The sequence below is a fragment of the Hemiscyllium ocellatum genome, chromosome 3 (genome assembly GCF_020745735.1).
Source record: "Hemiscyllium ocellatum isolate sHemOce1 chromosome 3, sHemOce1.pat.X.cur, whole genome shotgun sequence".
Lineage (NCBI taxonomy): Eukaryota > Metazoa > Chordata > Chondrichthyes > Orectolobiformes > Hemiscylliidae > Hemiscyllium > Hemiscyllium ocellatum.
Genome location: NC_083403.1, coordinates 17,149,875 through 17,167,095, shown reverse-complemented (window position 1 = coordinate 17,167,095; position 17,221 = coordinate 17,149,875). Strand labels below are relative to the sequence as shown.

The 17,221-nt window shown below is 43.5% G+C and overlaps 1 protein-coding gene across 3 annotated transcripts in view; it reads left to right on the top strand.

The window, feature by feature from the left end:
• The window catches only part of traf3ip2a (TRAF3 interacting protein 2a), a 93,601-nt gene that overhangs the window by 47,948 nt on the left and 28,432 nt on the right, over positions 1-17,221 (top strand). For all 3 annotated transcript variants that reach the window (XM_060855873.1, XM_060855872.1, XM_060855871.1), the window contains one exon: positions 15,328-15,571. In XM_060855873.1, coding sequence (XP_060711856.1) covers positions 15,328-15,571 — 244 coding nt within the window. The remainder of the gene's footprint in view (positions 1-15,327; positions 15,572-17,221) is intronic.

Genomic DNA, 17,221 nt, shown 5'->3' with positions numbered 1-17,221 from the left:
TAGGGATAGCTGGTCGTGTCGTTTCGTGGCTAGTTGGTGTTCATGTATGCGGATTGTTAGCTGTCTTCCTGTTTGTCCTATATAGTGTTTTGTGCAGTCCTTGCATGGTATTTTATAAACTACATTAGTTTTGCTCATGTTGGGTATTGGCTCCTTTGTTCTAGTAAGTTGTTGTCTGAGCGTGGCTGTTGGTTTGTGTGCCGTTATGAGTCCTAGGGGTCGCAGTAGTCTGGCTGTCAGTTCTGAAACGCTCCTGATGTATGGTAGTGTGGCTAGTCCTTTTGGTTGTGGCATGTCCTCGTTCCGTGGTCTATCTCTTAGGCATCTGTTGATAAAGTTGCTTGGGTATCCGTTTTTGGCGAATACCTTGTATAGGTGTTCCTCTTCCTCTTTTTGCAGTTCTGGTGTATTGCAGTGTGTTGTAGCTCTTTTGAATAGTGTCCTGATGCAGCTTCGTTTGTGTGTGTTGGGGTGGTTACTTTCGTAGTTTAGGACTTGGTCTGTGTGTGTTGTTTTCCTGTGTACCCTTGTGGTGAATTCTCCATTCGGTGTTCTCTGTACTATCACGTCTAGGAATGGGAGTTGGCTATCCTTTTCTACTTCTCTCGTGAATCGGATGCCTGTGAGTGTGGCGTTGATGATCCGGTGTGTATTTTCTATTTCCGTGTTTTTGATGATTACGAAAGTGTCATCGACATATCTGACCCAGAGTTTGGGTTGAATTTGTGGTAGGGCTGTTTGTTCTAACCTTTGCATAACTGCCTCTGCTATGAGTCCCGAGATTGGTGATCCCATGGGTGTTCCGTTGATTTGTTCGTATATCTGATTGTTGAATGTAAAGTATGTAGTGAGGCATAAGTCCAGTAGTTTAAGTATGCCGTCTTTGTTGATAGGTTCCGCCTCCTGTTTTCTGTTCTGTATGTCCAGTAGGTTGGCTATTGTTTCTCTGGCTAGGGTTTTGTCAATCGAAGTGAACAGTGCCGTCACGTCGAATGAGCCAGGGGACGAAACGTTTGCAACAAAAACTTCCAGCTCGGCGAACAGAACCACTACAACAAGCACCCGAGCTACAAATCTTCGCACAAACTTTGAATCTAACCATTTGGCCCATTGTGCTGCTACTTACCATGCAATCCTGCAAAAGTTTCCTTTACAAGTATTTTTTTCCAATTCCCTTTTGAAAGTTATTACTGAATCTGTTTCCACTAATCGTTCAGTTCATTCCACATAATAATTTTTAATGCTTCAAATCTCTAATCCTCATATCAACTCTGGTTTATTTGCCAATTACCTTAAATCAGTGCCTTATAGTTACTGACCTGTGGCTGGAAAGTTTCTCTCAGTGCTTGACTACATTTGCATGACGGTGTTTATGCCATTGTACCACAAGGCTGTGCCCGCATTCTTTGGGATAGAAGGTAGTTACACTTTAGCAGCTTTATCTGCAGGAAACATTTACACAGGGACAATCCACAGTGATAGATTTACTGCTGAACAGGCCTGTTTAATTGATTAGTTTTCTGGGTTATGACCTGCAATGGCAGATGGTGTCTTTTGTTTTCACGGTGTGGTCCTTAGCACGAGAGCATTAATTACTGTGCTCTGAGGGAGCTGTTAAACCAAGATAGTGCCTCGCTTATTCCTGTGGTTCCTCTTGCATCTTAAAGAACTTGTGAAACTATCCATTGAAAAGCAGGGAGTTTCCGAGGATCCTGGCCAACAATTCAACCTTAACTGACACCAGCCACTATCTCAGCCCAGGGTCTCGTTGAATTTCTTGTTAAGCAACAGCAGCAAGGTATTGCACAGCAGATTGTCCAAAAACATGAAGGAGTATAGAATTAGGGGAAAGATAGCAAACTAGATTGTGTGCATTACTGGAATCTATATTGTGTAAAGAAAATAAAGTATTTAATAGAAAGCTATTTGGAATGAAGATAAATACTAAAAATGGCAAGGCATTCTTGTCAAGAGGTTTACAATGATAAGAGATGATGTGAGAGTACAATATCTTTTAGCAGTTTGGGCAGTTAGAAATGGAGTGTGTCTCAGCCACAGGATTAAATGTAATAGCATTACAAGAGAGTGTGGGCAAAAGTACATGATAATTGATTGTGGGGCTAACTCACTCGTCCCAGATAAATGCTATCACTGTTGTCAGTGTCAGTGAGGATGGCAGGGTGGATAACACAATCAGGAAGTCATCCTATCTGCTTCTTGCACACAACAACACTTTCAATAATTTCAGGGTCAGGACTAAACTTTTGATCAAAGTTTGTGAGAAGGTTTGTAGCTTGGGTGCTCGTTGTTGTGGTTCTGTTCGCCGAGCTGGGAGTTTTTGTTGCAAACATTTTGTCCCCTTTCTAGGTGAGATCTTCAGTGCTTGGGAGCCTCCTGTGAAGCGCTTCTGTGCTGATTCCTCCGGCATTTATACTGGTTTGAATCTGCCGCTTCCGGTTGTCAGTTGCTGTCTGCTGCAGTGGCTGGTATATAGGGTCTAGTTCGATGTGTCTGTTGATAGAATTTGTGGATGAGTGCCATGCCTCTAGGAATTCCCTGGCTGTTCTCTGTTTGGCCTGCCCTATAATAGTGGTGTTGTCCCAATCGAATTCATGTTGTTTGTCATCTGAGTGTATGGCTACTAGGGATAGCTGGTCATGTCGTTTCATGGCTAGTTGGTGTTCATGGATGCGGGTTGTTAGCTATCTTCCTGTTTGTCCTATGTAGTGTTTTGTGCAATCCTTGCATGGGATTTTGTACACTACGTTGGTTTTGCTCCTGCTGGGTATCGGGTCCTTTGTCCTGTTGAGTTGTAGTCTGAGAGTGGCTGTTGGTTTGTGTGCTGTTATGAGTCCTAGTGGTCGCAGCAGTCTGGCTGTCAGTTCAGAAATGCTCCTGATGTATGGGAGTGTGGCCAGTCCTTTGGGTTGTGGCATGTCCTCATTTCATTGTCTTTCCCTAAGGCATCTGTTGATGAAATTGCGCGGGTATCCGTTTTTGGTGAATACCTTGTATAAACTTTTGATTCTGCTTGTAGTACTTTGCACTCTTGATACAAATTTCTTGAAGGAAATACCTTACTTTTTGAATGTGATGAAGAGAAGGAGAGTGAGTGGAAGGGGCTGAATTGCAGTCTTCTGAAGTAAGATGCTGATTTCTCTGACACAGATAGTGTAGGCGCATGTACACATGTGCAAAGAGAGACTGGAATGTGAGAAACCACAACTTGCTGGTGGAGCAAGGCAAGTGTTGGGGAGAAACTAGAATTTTACACTATGGATTAAGTCACTTCACACCTGCCTGATCTCTTCCCTTCCCTAGCAACTCCACCATGCCCTCCCAACCACCAAATTTGCCACAAAAAGACAGACAATATCTGGTCATTATCACATTGTTGCTTGATGTACACAATTTGTCTCCTGTGTTTCTGACTCTCCCACAATGTTTGCAACATCATATATGAAAAAAAAACAGCCTTTCATTTGGCTGTGGAGTCCTTTGGGGGTGCCCTGAGCTCATGAACAATCCTGAACAAAGTGCAAGTCTACCTTTGTGCATGCGTCCTGCTTTTGCAAACACACACAGATGGTTATTTATCAGCTACCATCAGTGCACTTGCAGAGAAAGCACATTATAAAACCATGATGTCAGGAGACACTTTATCTTAAGTTCTGTCAAGTGACAGCTGTGTGATAAGCCAATACAGAGTTTTTGACAATGTAGCCCTTGAACTTGCTCCTTTGTTTTCAGACAAGACTGTTTCAAATCATTCCAGGGCCTTCTCCCATATTCAAATCTCCGAAAACTTGAGGCCATCCAAATTTCTGCAACCCATATTCTATTTGGACACATTACTGATCGTCCATCATCTCCGTGTTTGCTCACATAAATTTGGCCCCAGTCAAAGCAGCATTTTGATTGGAAAATTCCCATCCTTGTTTTCAATTGTCCACGGCCTTAGCCACTTCCTGCCTCTGTCACCTCTTACAGCCTCCCTCCCCCATGTTTTCCTGAGATACCCTGCTGTCCCCTGCAGAATGTCCAGATCTGATCTCTCTGCTATCGGTGGCCTCAGTTACCAAGGTCCCAGTTCCCTTCCTATACCTCTCGGTCTTTCCATGTCATCTTTGCATTTAAGAAACCAAACCTAGACCATGCTTTTAGTCATCTGACTCAATATTTCCTTAAACGGCTCAATGTTAATTGTTTGTTTTACAAACATTCTGTCAAGCGCCTCAGAATGTTTGAATACAAATGTATTGTATAAATGTAAGTTGTTGTTGTGATTCTGACCTCATTGAAAGAGTCCGTGATTTCAGTCTGTTGGAATCACCCACTCATTCACATGGATGCAGTCAATTCCTTTGTCCAGGGTCTAGGGAAAGGACTCTGTTTCTTGTAAATACACACCACAAAATCGTAAAAGGGGATATAAAAATTCCCCTCCCCACCTGTGTTTCTGAACATTAGTGACTTTGTATCTGAGCTCTCAAGGCCACCCCTCCATCTGCTATCGAGTGAACACGCTTTCATTCAAACTAAGTTCATCAACTCTGCCCCCCCCCCCCACCCCCACCCCCGCACCTCCACGTTCCCATTCAGTTGCTAGTTACAAAATACATTTGTTTCTCTTAATATGTTAAAAGGCACACAATGCCACAAACATCATGACTAATGACCTTGGTATCGGATGGAATCGCTGGCTGAACACACTGTTTCACAATGTTACAGACTCATCTACTCAAAATAAAGAGAAAACCCACAGTCCAAGTTATTATTGTAATATTTAATCTCTGTTCTTAGGGAGATAATACCTTTGTAGTTAGGTAGCAGACTGGCTTTATTAATGACTGACCCTCCTCCATCTTGATAGTCTCTCTCTGGCAGGTTTGAGGTCCAGAATTTCTTTCATTTTTTTCAACCTTCCCCAAACATTTTCAGTGTTCCTTGGATTTACTGTTGTCTGTTACATTGTTCTGAGATTAAACAGAGCAATCATAGAGAGAAATCAACCATGTCACTGCTGCTTTCCTTTTGCTCCCTTTTCATAACTAATGTGATTCATTTTACAGTTAAAATACTCTTTTTGACATCCGTGGTTCATTTGATGTATCACAGATTACACTTTCTGAAAAGCAATGTCTGCCATCCAAAACCTTTCTCCCTTAAATATTTTACCTCCTTCCAATATCCGGCATAAATAATTGAAAACATTTTCATTTCACTAAGCAATGCCTGGTGTTAAATGATTTGAGTTACTGTACTAGATATCATTATCACCCTCACCTTGACCCTCCAACCACAAGGTATGAATTCAGATTTCTCCAGTTTCCTCATTTCCCCTCCCCCCACCTTGTCTCAGTCGGTTCCCTCAACTCAGCACCGCCCTCCTAACCTGCAATCTCCTTCCTGACCTCTCCACCCCCACCCCACTCCGGCCTATCACCCTCACCTTGACCTCCTTCCACCTATCCCACCTCCATCGCCCCTCCCCCAAGTCCCTCCTCCCTACCTTTTATCTTAGCCTGCTTGGCTACTCTCTCTCATTCCTGATGAAGGGCTTATGCTCAAAATGTCGAATTCCCTATTCCTGAGATGCTGCCTGGCCTGCTGTGCTTTGACCAGCAACACATTTTCAGCTAGATATCAGTGTTAGGCTGTAATCATTGACAAAAACACTTTTTATAAAGATGACCTTGATCTTACAAAGCTCACTTCTGTTGAATCCCTAAATGGTTGATAGGAGTGTAGGGACAGGAATAGGCCTGTTTTTTATCTTTAGTACTTTTTGGTTTAAAAAAGCATACTCTGACAATAACACAACTGTATTTAGATAGCTCAGGTCTGAACTACTGTCTGGCCTTCCATTTCCAACCAAATCCTAAGAATATTCAATTTGGAAAAGAGGTACAGTACTCTTTATTTGGGTAATTCCATTTGAAGATAATCATCCCAGTTAAACACAAGTCACATTAACTCTCTGGTTGGGAGCATGACAGTATACGGCTGCAAAGGGATGGTGGTGAAGGAATGTGGGGTTGTGGGGATTTCTACGGCCACTGACAGTACATGCACGCCAGCTTCACCTGACAGGGTTTGGAGGAGTCGGTGTTGGACTGGGGTGTACAAAGTTAAGAATCACACAACACCATTCTGGGCAATCTAAATGGAGAATGGGGGGGAAAAAAAAAATCTGGTTTCAACAGCTGCTCCTTTATCGAGGTCAGCAGTTACTGTTTTATATGCTCCTGCATTGTTTTGGAACTTTGGAGGAAAAAAAGGTCAAAGCAACAGCACTTTTAAAAGGGAGAGGGACAGACAAAGGCAGCACATGTTGAGGTCAGTGCAAGAGAGACAGAGAGAAAGAAACCCACTTTGCTAGCTGATCCAGCAGTGAACCTGCAGTTACTGTCTTGCTGTTTAAATTCATGTATTGCTGGACATCGGAGTGTGTCTGGGAAAGTTAACAAACATTGAAATTCACAACTAATCTTGGAGGAACCTGTTTAGGAGAGGTCACAGCACAGACACAGAGATTATGATATTTTAAGCATGTCTTACAGTAAGTCTGCAGTAATGAGTAAAGTGGGTTCTTCCTTGATTATATGTTTTCTTGAGATATGTCTCCTAATTAACCTTAAAATATAAGCCATAAGTATTAATTTAACCTGGAGTAGTGTTTTGTAGAGGAATAAGACAGTGCTGTTTTCTGGGTCTGTAGATTGAAAGAAGCAAAAATGGCCTTTAGCAGAGTGAGATACTCTTCTTGACGGATATGAGAGTTGAGGGAGACCTTACGTGTTACTGAGGATTATACCTGCAATAAATGCCGTTGGTTGCGAATCCTATCAGATAGAATGGATCATTTGGAGAGACAGTTAAAGGCAATGAGGAATTTACAAGAGATAGGGGATGTGATGGATGGCAATTACAGGAAAGGAGAAAAGTCTCAGATACAGTCACATGGATGGTTAACCCCAGGAAAGGTAAGCGAGATAGGCAGTTAATGCAGGAGTCTTCTGTGGCTATCCCCATTTCAAATAAGTATGCTGTTTTGGAAAATGTAGAGGGTGATGGATTCTCAGGGGAACATAGCACGAACAGCCAAGTTTCTGGTATTGAGACTGGCTCCAATGCAATGAGGGTTGCAAGATTGGATTCCAAGAGATCAATTGTGTTAGGGGACTCTCTAGTCTGAGGTACAGACAGACATTTCTGTGGCCAGCAGTGAAAAATCAGAATGGTGTGTTGCTTCTCTGGTGCTAGGATCAAGGATGTCTCAGAGAGGGTGCAGGATGTTCTCAAGAGGGAGAGGGGCCAGCAAGAGGTAATTGTACACATTGAAACCAATGATACAGGAAGGGAAAAGGTTGACATTCTGAAGGGTGATTACAGAAAGTTAGGCAGGCATTTAAAAATGAGGTCCTTGAGAGTAGTAGTAATATCTGGATTGCTCCTGGTGCTACAAGCTAATGAGGGCTGGAATAGGAATTTAGAGCAGATGAATGCATGGCTGAGAAGCTGGTACAGGGGAGAAGGATTCACATTTTTGGATCAATGGAAGTTCTTTGGGGTAGACGTGACCTGTACAAGAAGGACGGATTGCACCTAAATTGGAAGAGGACTAATATACTGGCAGGGAAATTTGCTAGAACTGCTTGGGAGCATTTAAACTAGTAAGGTGGAGGGTTGGGACCCAGGGAGATAGTGAGGAAAGAGATCAATCTGAGACTGGTACAGTTGAGAACAGAAGTGAGTCAAACAGTCAGGGCTGGCAGGGACAAAGCAGAGAACAAGGTAGGACTGGTAAATTAAACTGCATTTATTTCAAAGCAAGAGGCCTGACAGGGGAGGTAGATGAACTCAGGGCATGGTTAGGAACACAGGACTGGGATACATTAGCAATTATAGAGATGTGGCTCAGGGATGGACAGGACTGGTAGCTTAATGTTCCAGGATATAAATGCTACAGGAAGGATAGAAAGGGAGACAAGAGAGGAAGGGGAGTGCCATTTTTGATAAGGGATAGCATTACAACTGTGCTGAGGGAGGTTACTCCGGAAATACATCCAGGGAAGTTATTTGGGTGGAACTGAGCAATAAGAAAGGGATGATCACCTTATTGGGACTGTACTATAGACCCCCTAATAGATAGAGGGAAATTGAGAAACAAACTTGTAAGGCAATCTCAGTTATCTGTAAGAATAATAAGGTGGTTATGGTAGGGGAGTTTAGCTTTCCAAAAATACACTGGGACTGCCATAATGTTAAGGGTTTAAATGGAGAGGAATTTGTTAAGTGTGTACAAGAAAATTTTCTGATTCAGTATGTGGATGTACCTACTAGAGAAGGTGCAAAACTTGACCTACTCTTGGGAAATAAGGCAGGGCAGGTGACTGAGGTGTCAGTAGGGGAGCATTTTGGGGCCAGCGACCATAATTCTATTAGATTTAAAATAATGATGGAAAAGGATAGACCAGATCTAAAAGTTGAAGTTCTAAATTGGAGAAAGGTCAATTTTGATGGTACTAGCCAAGAAATTTCAAAAACAGATGTTCGCAGGTAAAGGGACGACTGGAAAATGGGAAGCCTTCTGAAATGAGATAATGAATGTCAAGAGAAAGTATATTCCTGTCAGGGTGAAAGGGAAGGTTGGTAGGTATAGGGAATGCTGGATGACTAAAGAAATTGAAGGTTTGGTTAAGAAAAATAAGGAAGCATATGTCAGGTATAGACAGGATAGATCGAGTGAATCCTTAGAAGAGTATAAAGGCAGTAGGAGTATACTTAAGAGGGAAATCAGGAGGGCAAAAAGGGGACATGAGATAGCTTTGGCAAATAGAATTAAGGAGAATCCAAAGGGTTTTTACAAATACATTAAGGACAAAAGGATAACTAGGGAGAGAATAGGGCCCTCAAAGGTCAGCCAGGCAGCCTTTGTGTGGAGCCACAGGAGATGGGGGAGATAATAAAGAGTATTTTGCATCAGTATTTACTGTGGAAAAGGATATGGAAGACATAGAATGTCGGGAAATAGATGATGACATCTTGAAAAATGTCCATATTACAGAGGAGGTGGTACTGAATGTCTTGAAACACATAAAAGTGGATAAATCCCCAGGACCTGATCAGGTGTACCCGAGAACTCTGTGGGAAGCTAGAGAAGTGATTGCTGGGCCTCTTACTGAGATATTTGTATCATCGATAGTCACAGGTGAGGTGCCGGAAAACTGGAGTTTGGCTAACGTGGTGCCACTGTTTAAGAAGGGTGGTAAGGACAAGCCAGGAACTATAAACCAGTGAACCTGACATCGGTGGTGGGCAAGTTGTTGAAGGGAATCCTGACTGACAGGATATACATGCATTTGGAAAGGCTAGGACTGATTAGGGATAGTCAACATGGCTTTGTGTGTGGGAAATCCAGAATTAGCTCAAAGGTAAAAGACAGAGTGTGGTGATGGAGGGTTGTTTTTCAGACTGGAGGCCTGTGACCAGTGGAGAGCCACAAGGATCGGTGTTGGGTCCACTACTTTTCATCATTTATATAAATGATCTGGATGTGAGCATATGAGGTACAGTTAGTAAGTTTGCAGATGACACCAAAATGGGAAATGTAGTGGACAGTGAAGAGGGTTACCGCAGATTACAACAGGATCTTAACCAGATGGGCCAATGGGCTGAGAAGTGGCAGATGGAGTTTAATTCAGATAAATGTGAGGTATTGCCTTTTGGGAAAGCAAATCTTAGCAGGACTTATACACTTAATGGTAAGGTCCTTAGGAGTATTGCTGAACAAAGAGACCTTGGAGTGTAGGTTCATAGCTCCTTGAAAGTGAAATTGCAGGTAGATAGGATAGTGAAGAAGGCTTTTGGTATGCTTTCCTTTATTGGTCAGAGTATTGAGTACAGGAATTGGGAGGTCATGTTGCAGCTGTACAGGACATTGGTTAGGTCACTGTTGGAATACTGCATGCAATTCTGGTCTCCTTCCTATTGAAAAGATGTTGTGAAACTTTAAAGGATTCAAAAATGATTTACAAGGATGTTGCCAGTGTTGGAGGATTTGGGCTATAGGGAGAGGCTGAACAGGCTGGGGCTGTTTTCCCTGGAGTGTCAGAGGCTGATGGGAATCTTACAGAGGTTTATAAAATTATGAGGGGAATGGATAGGGTAAATGGACAACGTCTTTTCCCTGGGATGGGGGAGTCCAGAACTAGAGGGCATACATTTAGGGTGAGAGGGGAAGGATATAATTAAGACATAAGGGGCAACATTTTCACGCAGAGGGTAGTACGTGTATGGAATGAGCTGCCAGATGAAGTGGTGGAGGCTGGTACAATTGCAACATTTAAGAGGCATTTGGATGGGTATATGAATAGGAAGGGTTTAGAGGGATATGGGCCCGGTGCTGGCAGGTGGGACTAGATTGGGTTGGGATATCTGGTTGGCACGGACAGGTTTGACCAAAGGGTCTATTTCTGTGCTGTACATCTCTATGATTCTATGACCAGGTTATAGTCCAAAGGTTTATTTGGAAGCCCGAGCTTTCAAAGCGCTGCTCCTTCATCAGGTGGTTGTGGAGTATAAGATCTTGAGACAAAGAATGTATTGCAAAAGTTTACAGCGTGATGTAACCCTGGACCAGTGGCAAGGAGTCACTGAAACAACTACACAGTGATAGCAACGAGTTTCATCCCACCATCAAACTCACCACGGACTACTCTGTAGTATCTGTCTCATTCTTGGACACATGCATCTCCATCAAGGATGGGCACCTCAGCACTACCCTCTACCGCAAACTCACGGGTAACCTCACAAATGCTTCATTTCTCCAGCTTCCACCCAAAACTTATTCAAACAGCTATCCCCTACGGACAAGCTGTATGCTATATAGGATCTGTTCAGATGTGGAGGAACGTGTTGGCACTTGGAAGTACTCAAGGATGCCCTCATAAGAACAGGGTATGATGTTCAACTCATTGACCGCCAGTTCTGACATGCCACAGCAAGGAACCATAATGACCTCATCAGGAGACAGACACGCACTGCAACTGACAGGGTACCCATCATTGTCCAGTACTTCCCAGGAGCTGAAAAACTACCCCATGTTCTTCACAGCCTGCAGCACAATATCGATGAGGATGAGCAACTTGCCAAGACCTTCCCTACACCTCCACCAAACCTCAAACAGATCATTGTTTGCAGCAAACTGCCTGGCTTTTAGGACAACACCATATTATGTTGTCACGGTAGATGCAAGACGTGCCAGTGTTGACCCGGATACCACCATTATGTGTGGTGACACCACCCACCATGTATGTGGCAGATATTCATGTGATTTGGCCAACCTTGTCTATCTCATACGCTGCAAGCAAGGATGCCCTGAGGCATGGTACATTGGTAAGACCGAGCAGAGGCTACGGCCATGGATGAATGGGCACCGCACAACAATCAACAGGCAGCAGTGCTCCCTCCCAGTCGGAGAACACTTCAGCGGTCCAGGACATTCGACATCGGACCTTCAGGTGACCATCCTCCAAGGCGGACTTCGGGACAGGCAACAACACAAAGTGGCCGAGCAGAGGCTGACAGCCAAGTTCGGTATCCATGGGGCTGACCTTAACCAGGACCTTGAGTTCATGTCACATTACAGGTGACCCCACTGCACTATACACACAGACAGACAGACAAGCACACACACAGACACAGACATACACTCACAGACAGACAGACAGCCCTACAGACACACACACACGCGCATTCCTACAGGCGCATACACTCAAGCAGACCCTCTGTCATACACAAGCTCTCTCTCATAAGCTCACACATACAATCCCAAACTCACACAAGCATCCTCTCACAGACTTATACCCCTTTACACTCACAGTCACACACATAAGCATACACACACTGTCTCACAGACACTCATTCCCCCCCTCCCCCCCCCCCACACACACACACATGCACACGCACACACACACACACACATAAAAGTTTGTGGGTTGAATTTGTACTTGCAGAATTACATTTTATTTTGCTCAAAAACTGCTGAAATCAATGTAAGATTCTGTAAATCCCTTTTTGAGATGAGAATTAGTCTGAACATTGCGGCACAGACGGCCTCACACAGGGCACCTCACACCTTCAATGCATTATCTGGGCTGACATGGCACCTATTGTTCAAGTTCACTTGAGAAGTAACTTTAAGAAAGTTCTGGGATTTACATACGAAAGAACTGAAACCAACATGGTCATTCTAAAAGATGAGAGACTTAACAAACAGTCCAGGTCTTTTTCAATATATAATTTCAGTTACATCACACTGCAAACTTTTACTATAAATTCTGTGTCCTACGATTTAGTTCTCCACAACCATCTGATGAAGGAGCAGCGCTCTGAAAGCTAGTGCTTCCAGATAAACCTGTTGGACTATAATCTGGTGTTGTGTGATTTCTAACACTTGACTGGAGATCCTGTTCCAGGGAGCTGCCAATATCAGCAGTGATCCAGCGTCCAGGTGCAGTGGTGCTTGTAGACCCAGTGCTGAGGCTGGTTCTTCCCTCCACTTTACCCCCTCCTGTAGTGAGGGGGTTGCTGTTTTTTTTGTACCTCATGAGAGATCTTAATTCAGCCGCTGCGATGGATGACAGCAGTGAATGCAGATCAAAGACCCTCGCAGTATTAGAACTGCTGAAGTCACATCAATGCGAGAACAGGTAAGGGCAATAGATTTCCTTCCCTGAAAGAGAATTAATGAATCCTCAGATAGACTTTTACAGCAGTTGGTGCTAGTCTGATGACTATAATTCCTGAGATTAGTTTGAGATGCCAGATTTAAACACTGAATATTAATTCCATCAATAGCCACAGTGGGTTTTGAATCCTTGCCCCCAACAACATTAAGCAGGCCTTTGGAATATTAATGCAGTGACATTACTGCTATGCTGCAGACTCCCAAAATCAATAAGCAGTTGTCATACTTCTGTACTTAAAAACTTTCCAACTGTTCAGCCCCCTCAATTCTGACTGATGCTTGATTTCAGAGAATCCCTACAGTGGAAGCAGGCCATTTGGCCCATCGAGTCTACACTGACCCTCAGAAGAGAATCCAATTCAGACTCACCCACCTACCCCATCCCTGGAATCCTACATTTCCCGTGGCTAATCCATCTATCCTGCACATCCCTGGACACTATGAGCAATTTAGCATGGCCAATTCACCTCACCTTCACATCTTTGGACTGTGGGAGGAAACTGGAGCACCCAGAGGAAACCCACACAGACATGTGGGAGAATGTACAAACTCCACACAGACAGTTGCCCAAGAGTGGGATCAAACGCAAGTACCTGGTGCAGTGAGGCAGCAGTGCTAACCACTGAGCCACCATGCCATCTGAAATTTGTTCAAAATGAAAGCTCCAGTCAGCCCAGAAGAACTGAGCACTGGAATTAAAGCCAGATTCTAGGCTTTCAGTTGTAAGCAATTGGCTTTTAACATGTATTAATAGCAGACCCAGTGACAGGTTAAATCCCTTCCCACCACTCACCTAACATTCAAACTGCTGTCTAGCTCATGATTTACAAGTTTGGAGAGTTGCCTTCCTTTTGTGTCCTTCCAGCTCGATTTCTAAAGCCAAGTCTCCCCTCAGTTCTTTCAAACAGCTTTCTCAATTTGTGATGCCAGCTTTTAATTTATATCCTCTCTGCTTCTTGAAAAAGATGTACCTTCTGTGAAGCATGTTTTGAAGATGTTTCTCAGAGAGGTTATAGTATGATATTTAAATATAAATCTTTCTTTAATCCTCATCTGAAACACTTTAGATGTCATAATTTCCCACAGCAGTCAATCATCTCGGCTTTTTGAAGGAATCGAACAATTTAATATCATTTACTGAGCTTTGCGATGGGGACAGAAATGCTTTGAACCTGGAAATTCGGATTCTTCCCATTTCATGGACAACAAGAAAAAAGACTTCTTGGTGTTTGATGGATTAGTGCAAGTTCAGGAGGAGAGAGAACTGTGTGCAAAACATTCCTGTTAGCACTTAATCTGTCACCTTTGATTATTTATGAATTTCCCAACTGTACAATTAGCAAATCGTTTATGTTGCGATGTTGTTAAGTATAAATCACATGGCAAGCTAAATCTATTGCATTCAAAAGACAATGTTAGAAAAATGCACCAAGGTATTGATATTCATGTAATATGGTAATCAGTGCTGCATCAAGTATCATTATCTTTACTGAACAGATACAAGATATCAAACTCTCCCTGGAATCAGCATCTATCTCAGTTTCCAGTTCTGCATTATAAGTCTTCAGCTACATTGTTCTAGGAAAGTAAAGTATTCATACTTTGTTTCAATGATGTTAACAAGAGTCAGTTCCACTAGAGCCAGGAGTAAGCAGTTGCTGCAACTCTAAGTCACCATGAGCATTTGAAATCTTGGCCAGATCCTGACTGAACAATTCATGATTTCTGCAAAGTTAAAAAAATCACGCTATACCAGGTTATAGTCCAACAGGTTAGCTATAACTCGGTGTTGCGTGATTTTTAACTTTGTACACCCCAGTCCAAATCTGACACCTGCAAATCATGATTCCTGCAGGTAATCTGCATACTTGGAGATGTCAAAACCTACCAAATACATCGCGTGAAAATAAGTCTTTATCAGACCTTGATTAGTTCAATTTGACATGGGATACTGACAGGTATTGCTGCTGCAGCAGACTTGGCCACCACGCACTGGTGTAGGGCTGGTAGCTCTGATCCTGTCAAACTTGCTGCTGTAGGTTTGGTCAGAGCTATTGAGGAGAGGATGGCCACTGTTTGAGAAGGTAAAGGGACTCATTTTGATCTGGTTGACTAATAAATATTACTAAATTCATGCTGATCTGAACTTGCTCCACTTGTTCTCCAAATAGCTTGTTTGAGGTGGTTAGAAACCTCTGCTTGATTCAGGGCAGAAGAAAGTTCTGCTAGTGTTTGCCTCTGCTTCACCATTGATGTGAATCTGGCCTCTGTGGAGATGTGTCAGAGCAGGTTCCTCCTTGACTATGATGCCTCTCAAGGTGATAGGACAGGCCCTGTCCTTTTCTGAGTTTGGAAAGGAGTAGTAGACCCTTCAGTCAATGACCTGTTGGACCCAGAATGCACCCTGCATTAGGACAGAGGGTGTAAAAATGGGAGAATGAGTGTCAGGGGTGAGGGGATGGTTCCACAGCAACAACAATGAAAACAAGCTTTATCCAGGTAAATACTGATTACTCCAGTGCAGCTATTGGTCAATTAAGTCTCAATTTGTTTTTCCATCTCTATGTTACTAGATGGTGTGAGTGTTCCTCCCCAAGCCTGCAAGTGTGAACAGTGCTACAATAAGGCATATCAAAATGGTCTCCTTCCTCCATCCATGAGGTATAACCAAGATGACTCTGTGAGTGAGGTGTCACCCATACAGCCATATGGATGTGGACTGGTTAACTCTTCCCCTCTGAATTTGGCAAGATATCCTTGTCATGGAGGACCACAAGGCAACTTCATCCAACGACCATCACAAGCACCAGTATATGGGTGAGTAACAGTTACTTGAATTTCACTTGGTCACTACACATTCTTATCCCTCTTTGTCTGTTTCCAGTGGGGTGTTTTTCCCCCCTTTACACCCCTTTTCCAAATCCTTACGTATAAATAAATGTGTAGGTGTGAGGGAGTATGTGAATGTGAATCAGGCTTCTTCCTCTGTCTCTCAAACTCAGTCAATTGGGAATTATTTCCTCACACTCCCGACCAATGCCCTGTAGATGACAGACAGGCTGTGGGGAGTCAGGAGGTAAGTTACTTGCTTCAGGATTCCTAGCCTCTGACCTGGTCTTGCAGCCACAGTATTTATCTGGTTAGACTTGTTCAATTGATGATTAATGATAACCCCCCCCCCCCCCAGGATGTTGACAATGAAGGATTCAAAGATGGTAATGTCATTGACTGTCAAGGGGAAATGGCCAGGTTCTCTCTTGTTAGAGATGGTCATTGCCTGGCATTTATGTGGCATAACTATTTCTTGCCACTTAATAGCCAGGCCTTGATATTGTTCAGGTCTTGCTGTATTTGAACCTGAACTGTTTCAGTATCTGAGGATGGTGCTGAACATTAGGTGATTATCAACAAAAATCCCCACTTCTACCTTAATACGGAAGGAAGATCATGAAGGTGGTTGGAACTCGGACACAGCCATGAGGCAGCAGGTTAATCCTTTGCAAGTGGTGCTTTGTAGCACTGTTCATGGCCAATCCATAACTTTGCTGATGATCAAAGTTAGCCTTATAGGGTGGTAACTGGCCGGGTTGGATTTATTTTGCTTTTTGTGTGCAGGACAGACCTGGGCAATTTTCCATGTTGTTGGGTAGATGCTAGTGTTGTACCTGTACTGGAAGAGTGTGTGTTCTGGAGCACCAGTCTACAGCACTGCTGCTAAAATGTTGTCAGGGCCCACAGGCTTTGCTGTTTCCAGTGCTTCCAACTGGTTCTTGATATCACATAGAGTGACTCACATTGTTTGGAGCCTGGAATCTGTGATGCTGGGGACCTCTGGGGACGGCCAAGATGGATCATCCACTAGTCACGTCGAGCTGAAGATGGAAGCAAATACTTCACCATTGTTTTCTGAACTGATATGTTGAGCTTCATCACCTTTGAGACTGCAGATATTAGTGGAGGCTCCACCTCTGGGTCATTGGTTAGTTGTCAATTGCCATTCACAACTGGCTGTGGTAGGATGGCCAAGTTTACATCTGATCCTTTGATCTGTCTATCACTTGCTGCTTATGCTGTTTGGCCCCTGGTGTGCAGCAATATCTGGTTGACAGCCCATGTTTAGGTATTCCTGATGCTGCTCCTGGCATACCCTCAAAGAACAATGAACAATACAGCACAGGAACAGGCCTTCCAAATCTGCACCAAGTCATTTTGTCCTTGTATACTAAAACCATCTTCACTTACAGGATCCTTATTCCTCTATTCCCTTCCTATTCATGTGTTTGTCCAGGTGCTTGTTGAATGCTGCTATTCTGTCTGCTTCCACCATCTCCTCTGGCAGTGCGTTGCAGCCATTCACCACCCTTTGTGTGAAAACTTGTCTCACACATCTACTTCAAAGGTTTCCCCCTCACACCTTGGGCCTGTGTGCCCTAGTAATTGACCCCCTCCACCCTAGGAATAAGCCTC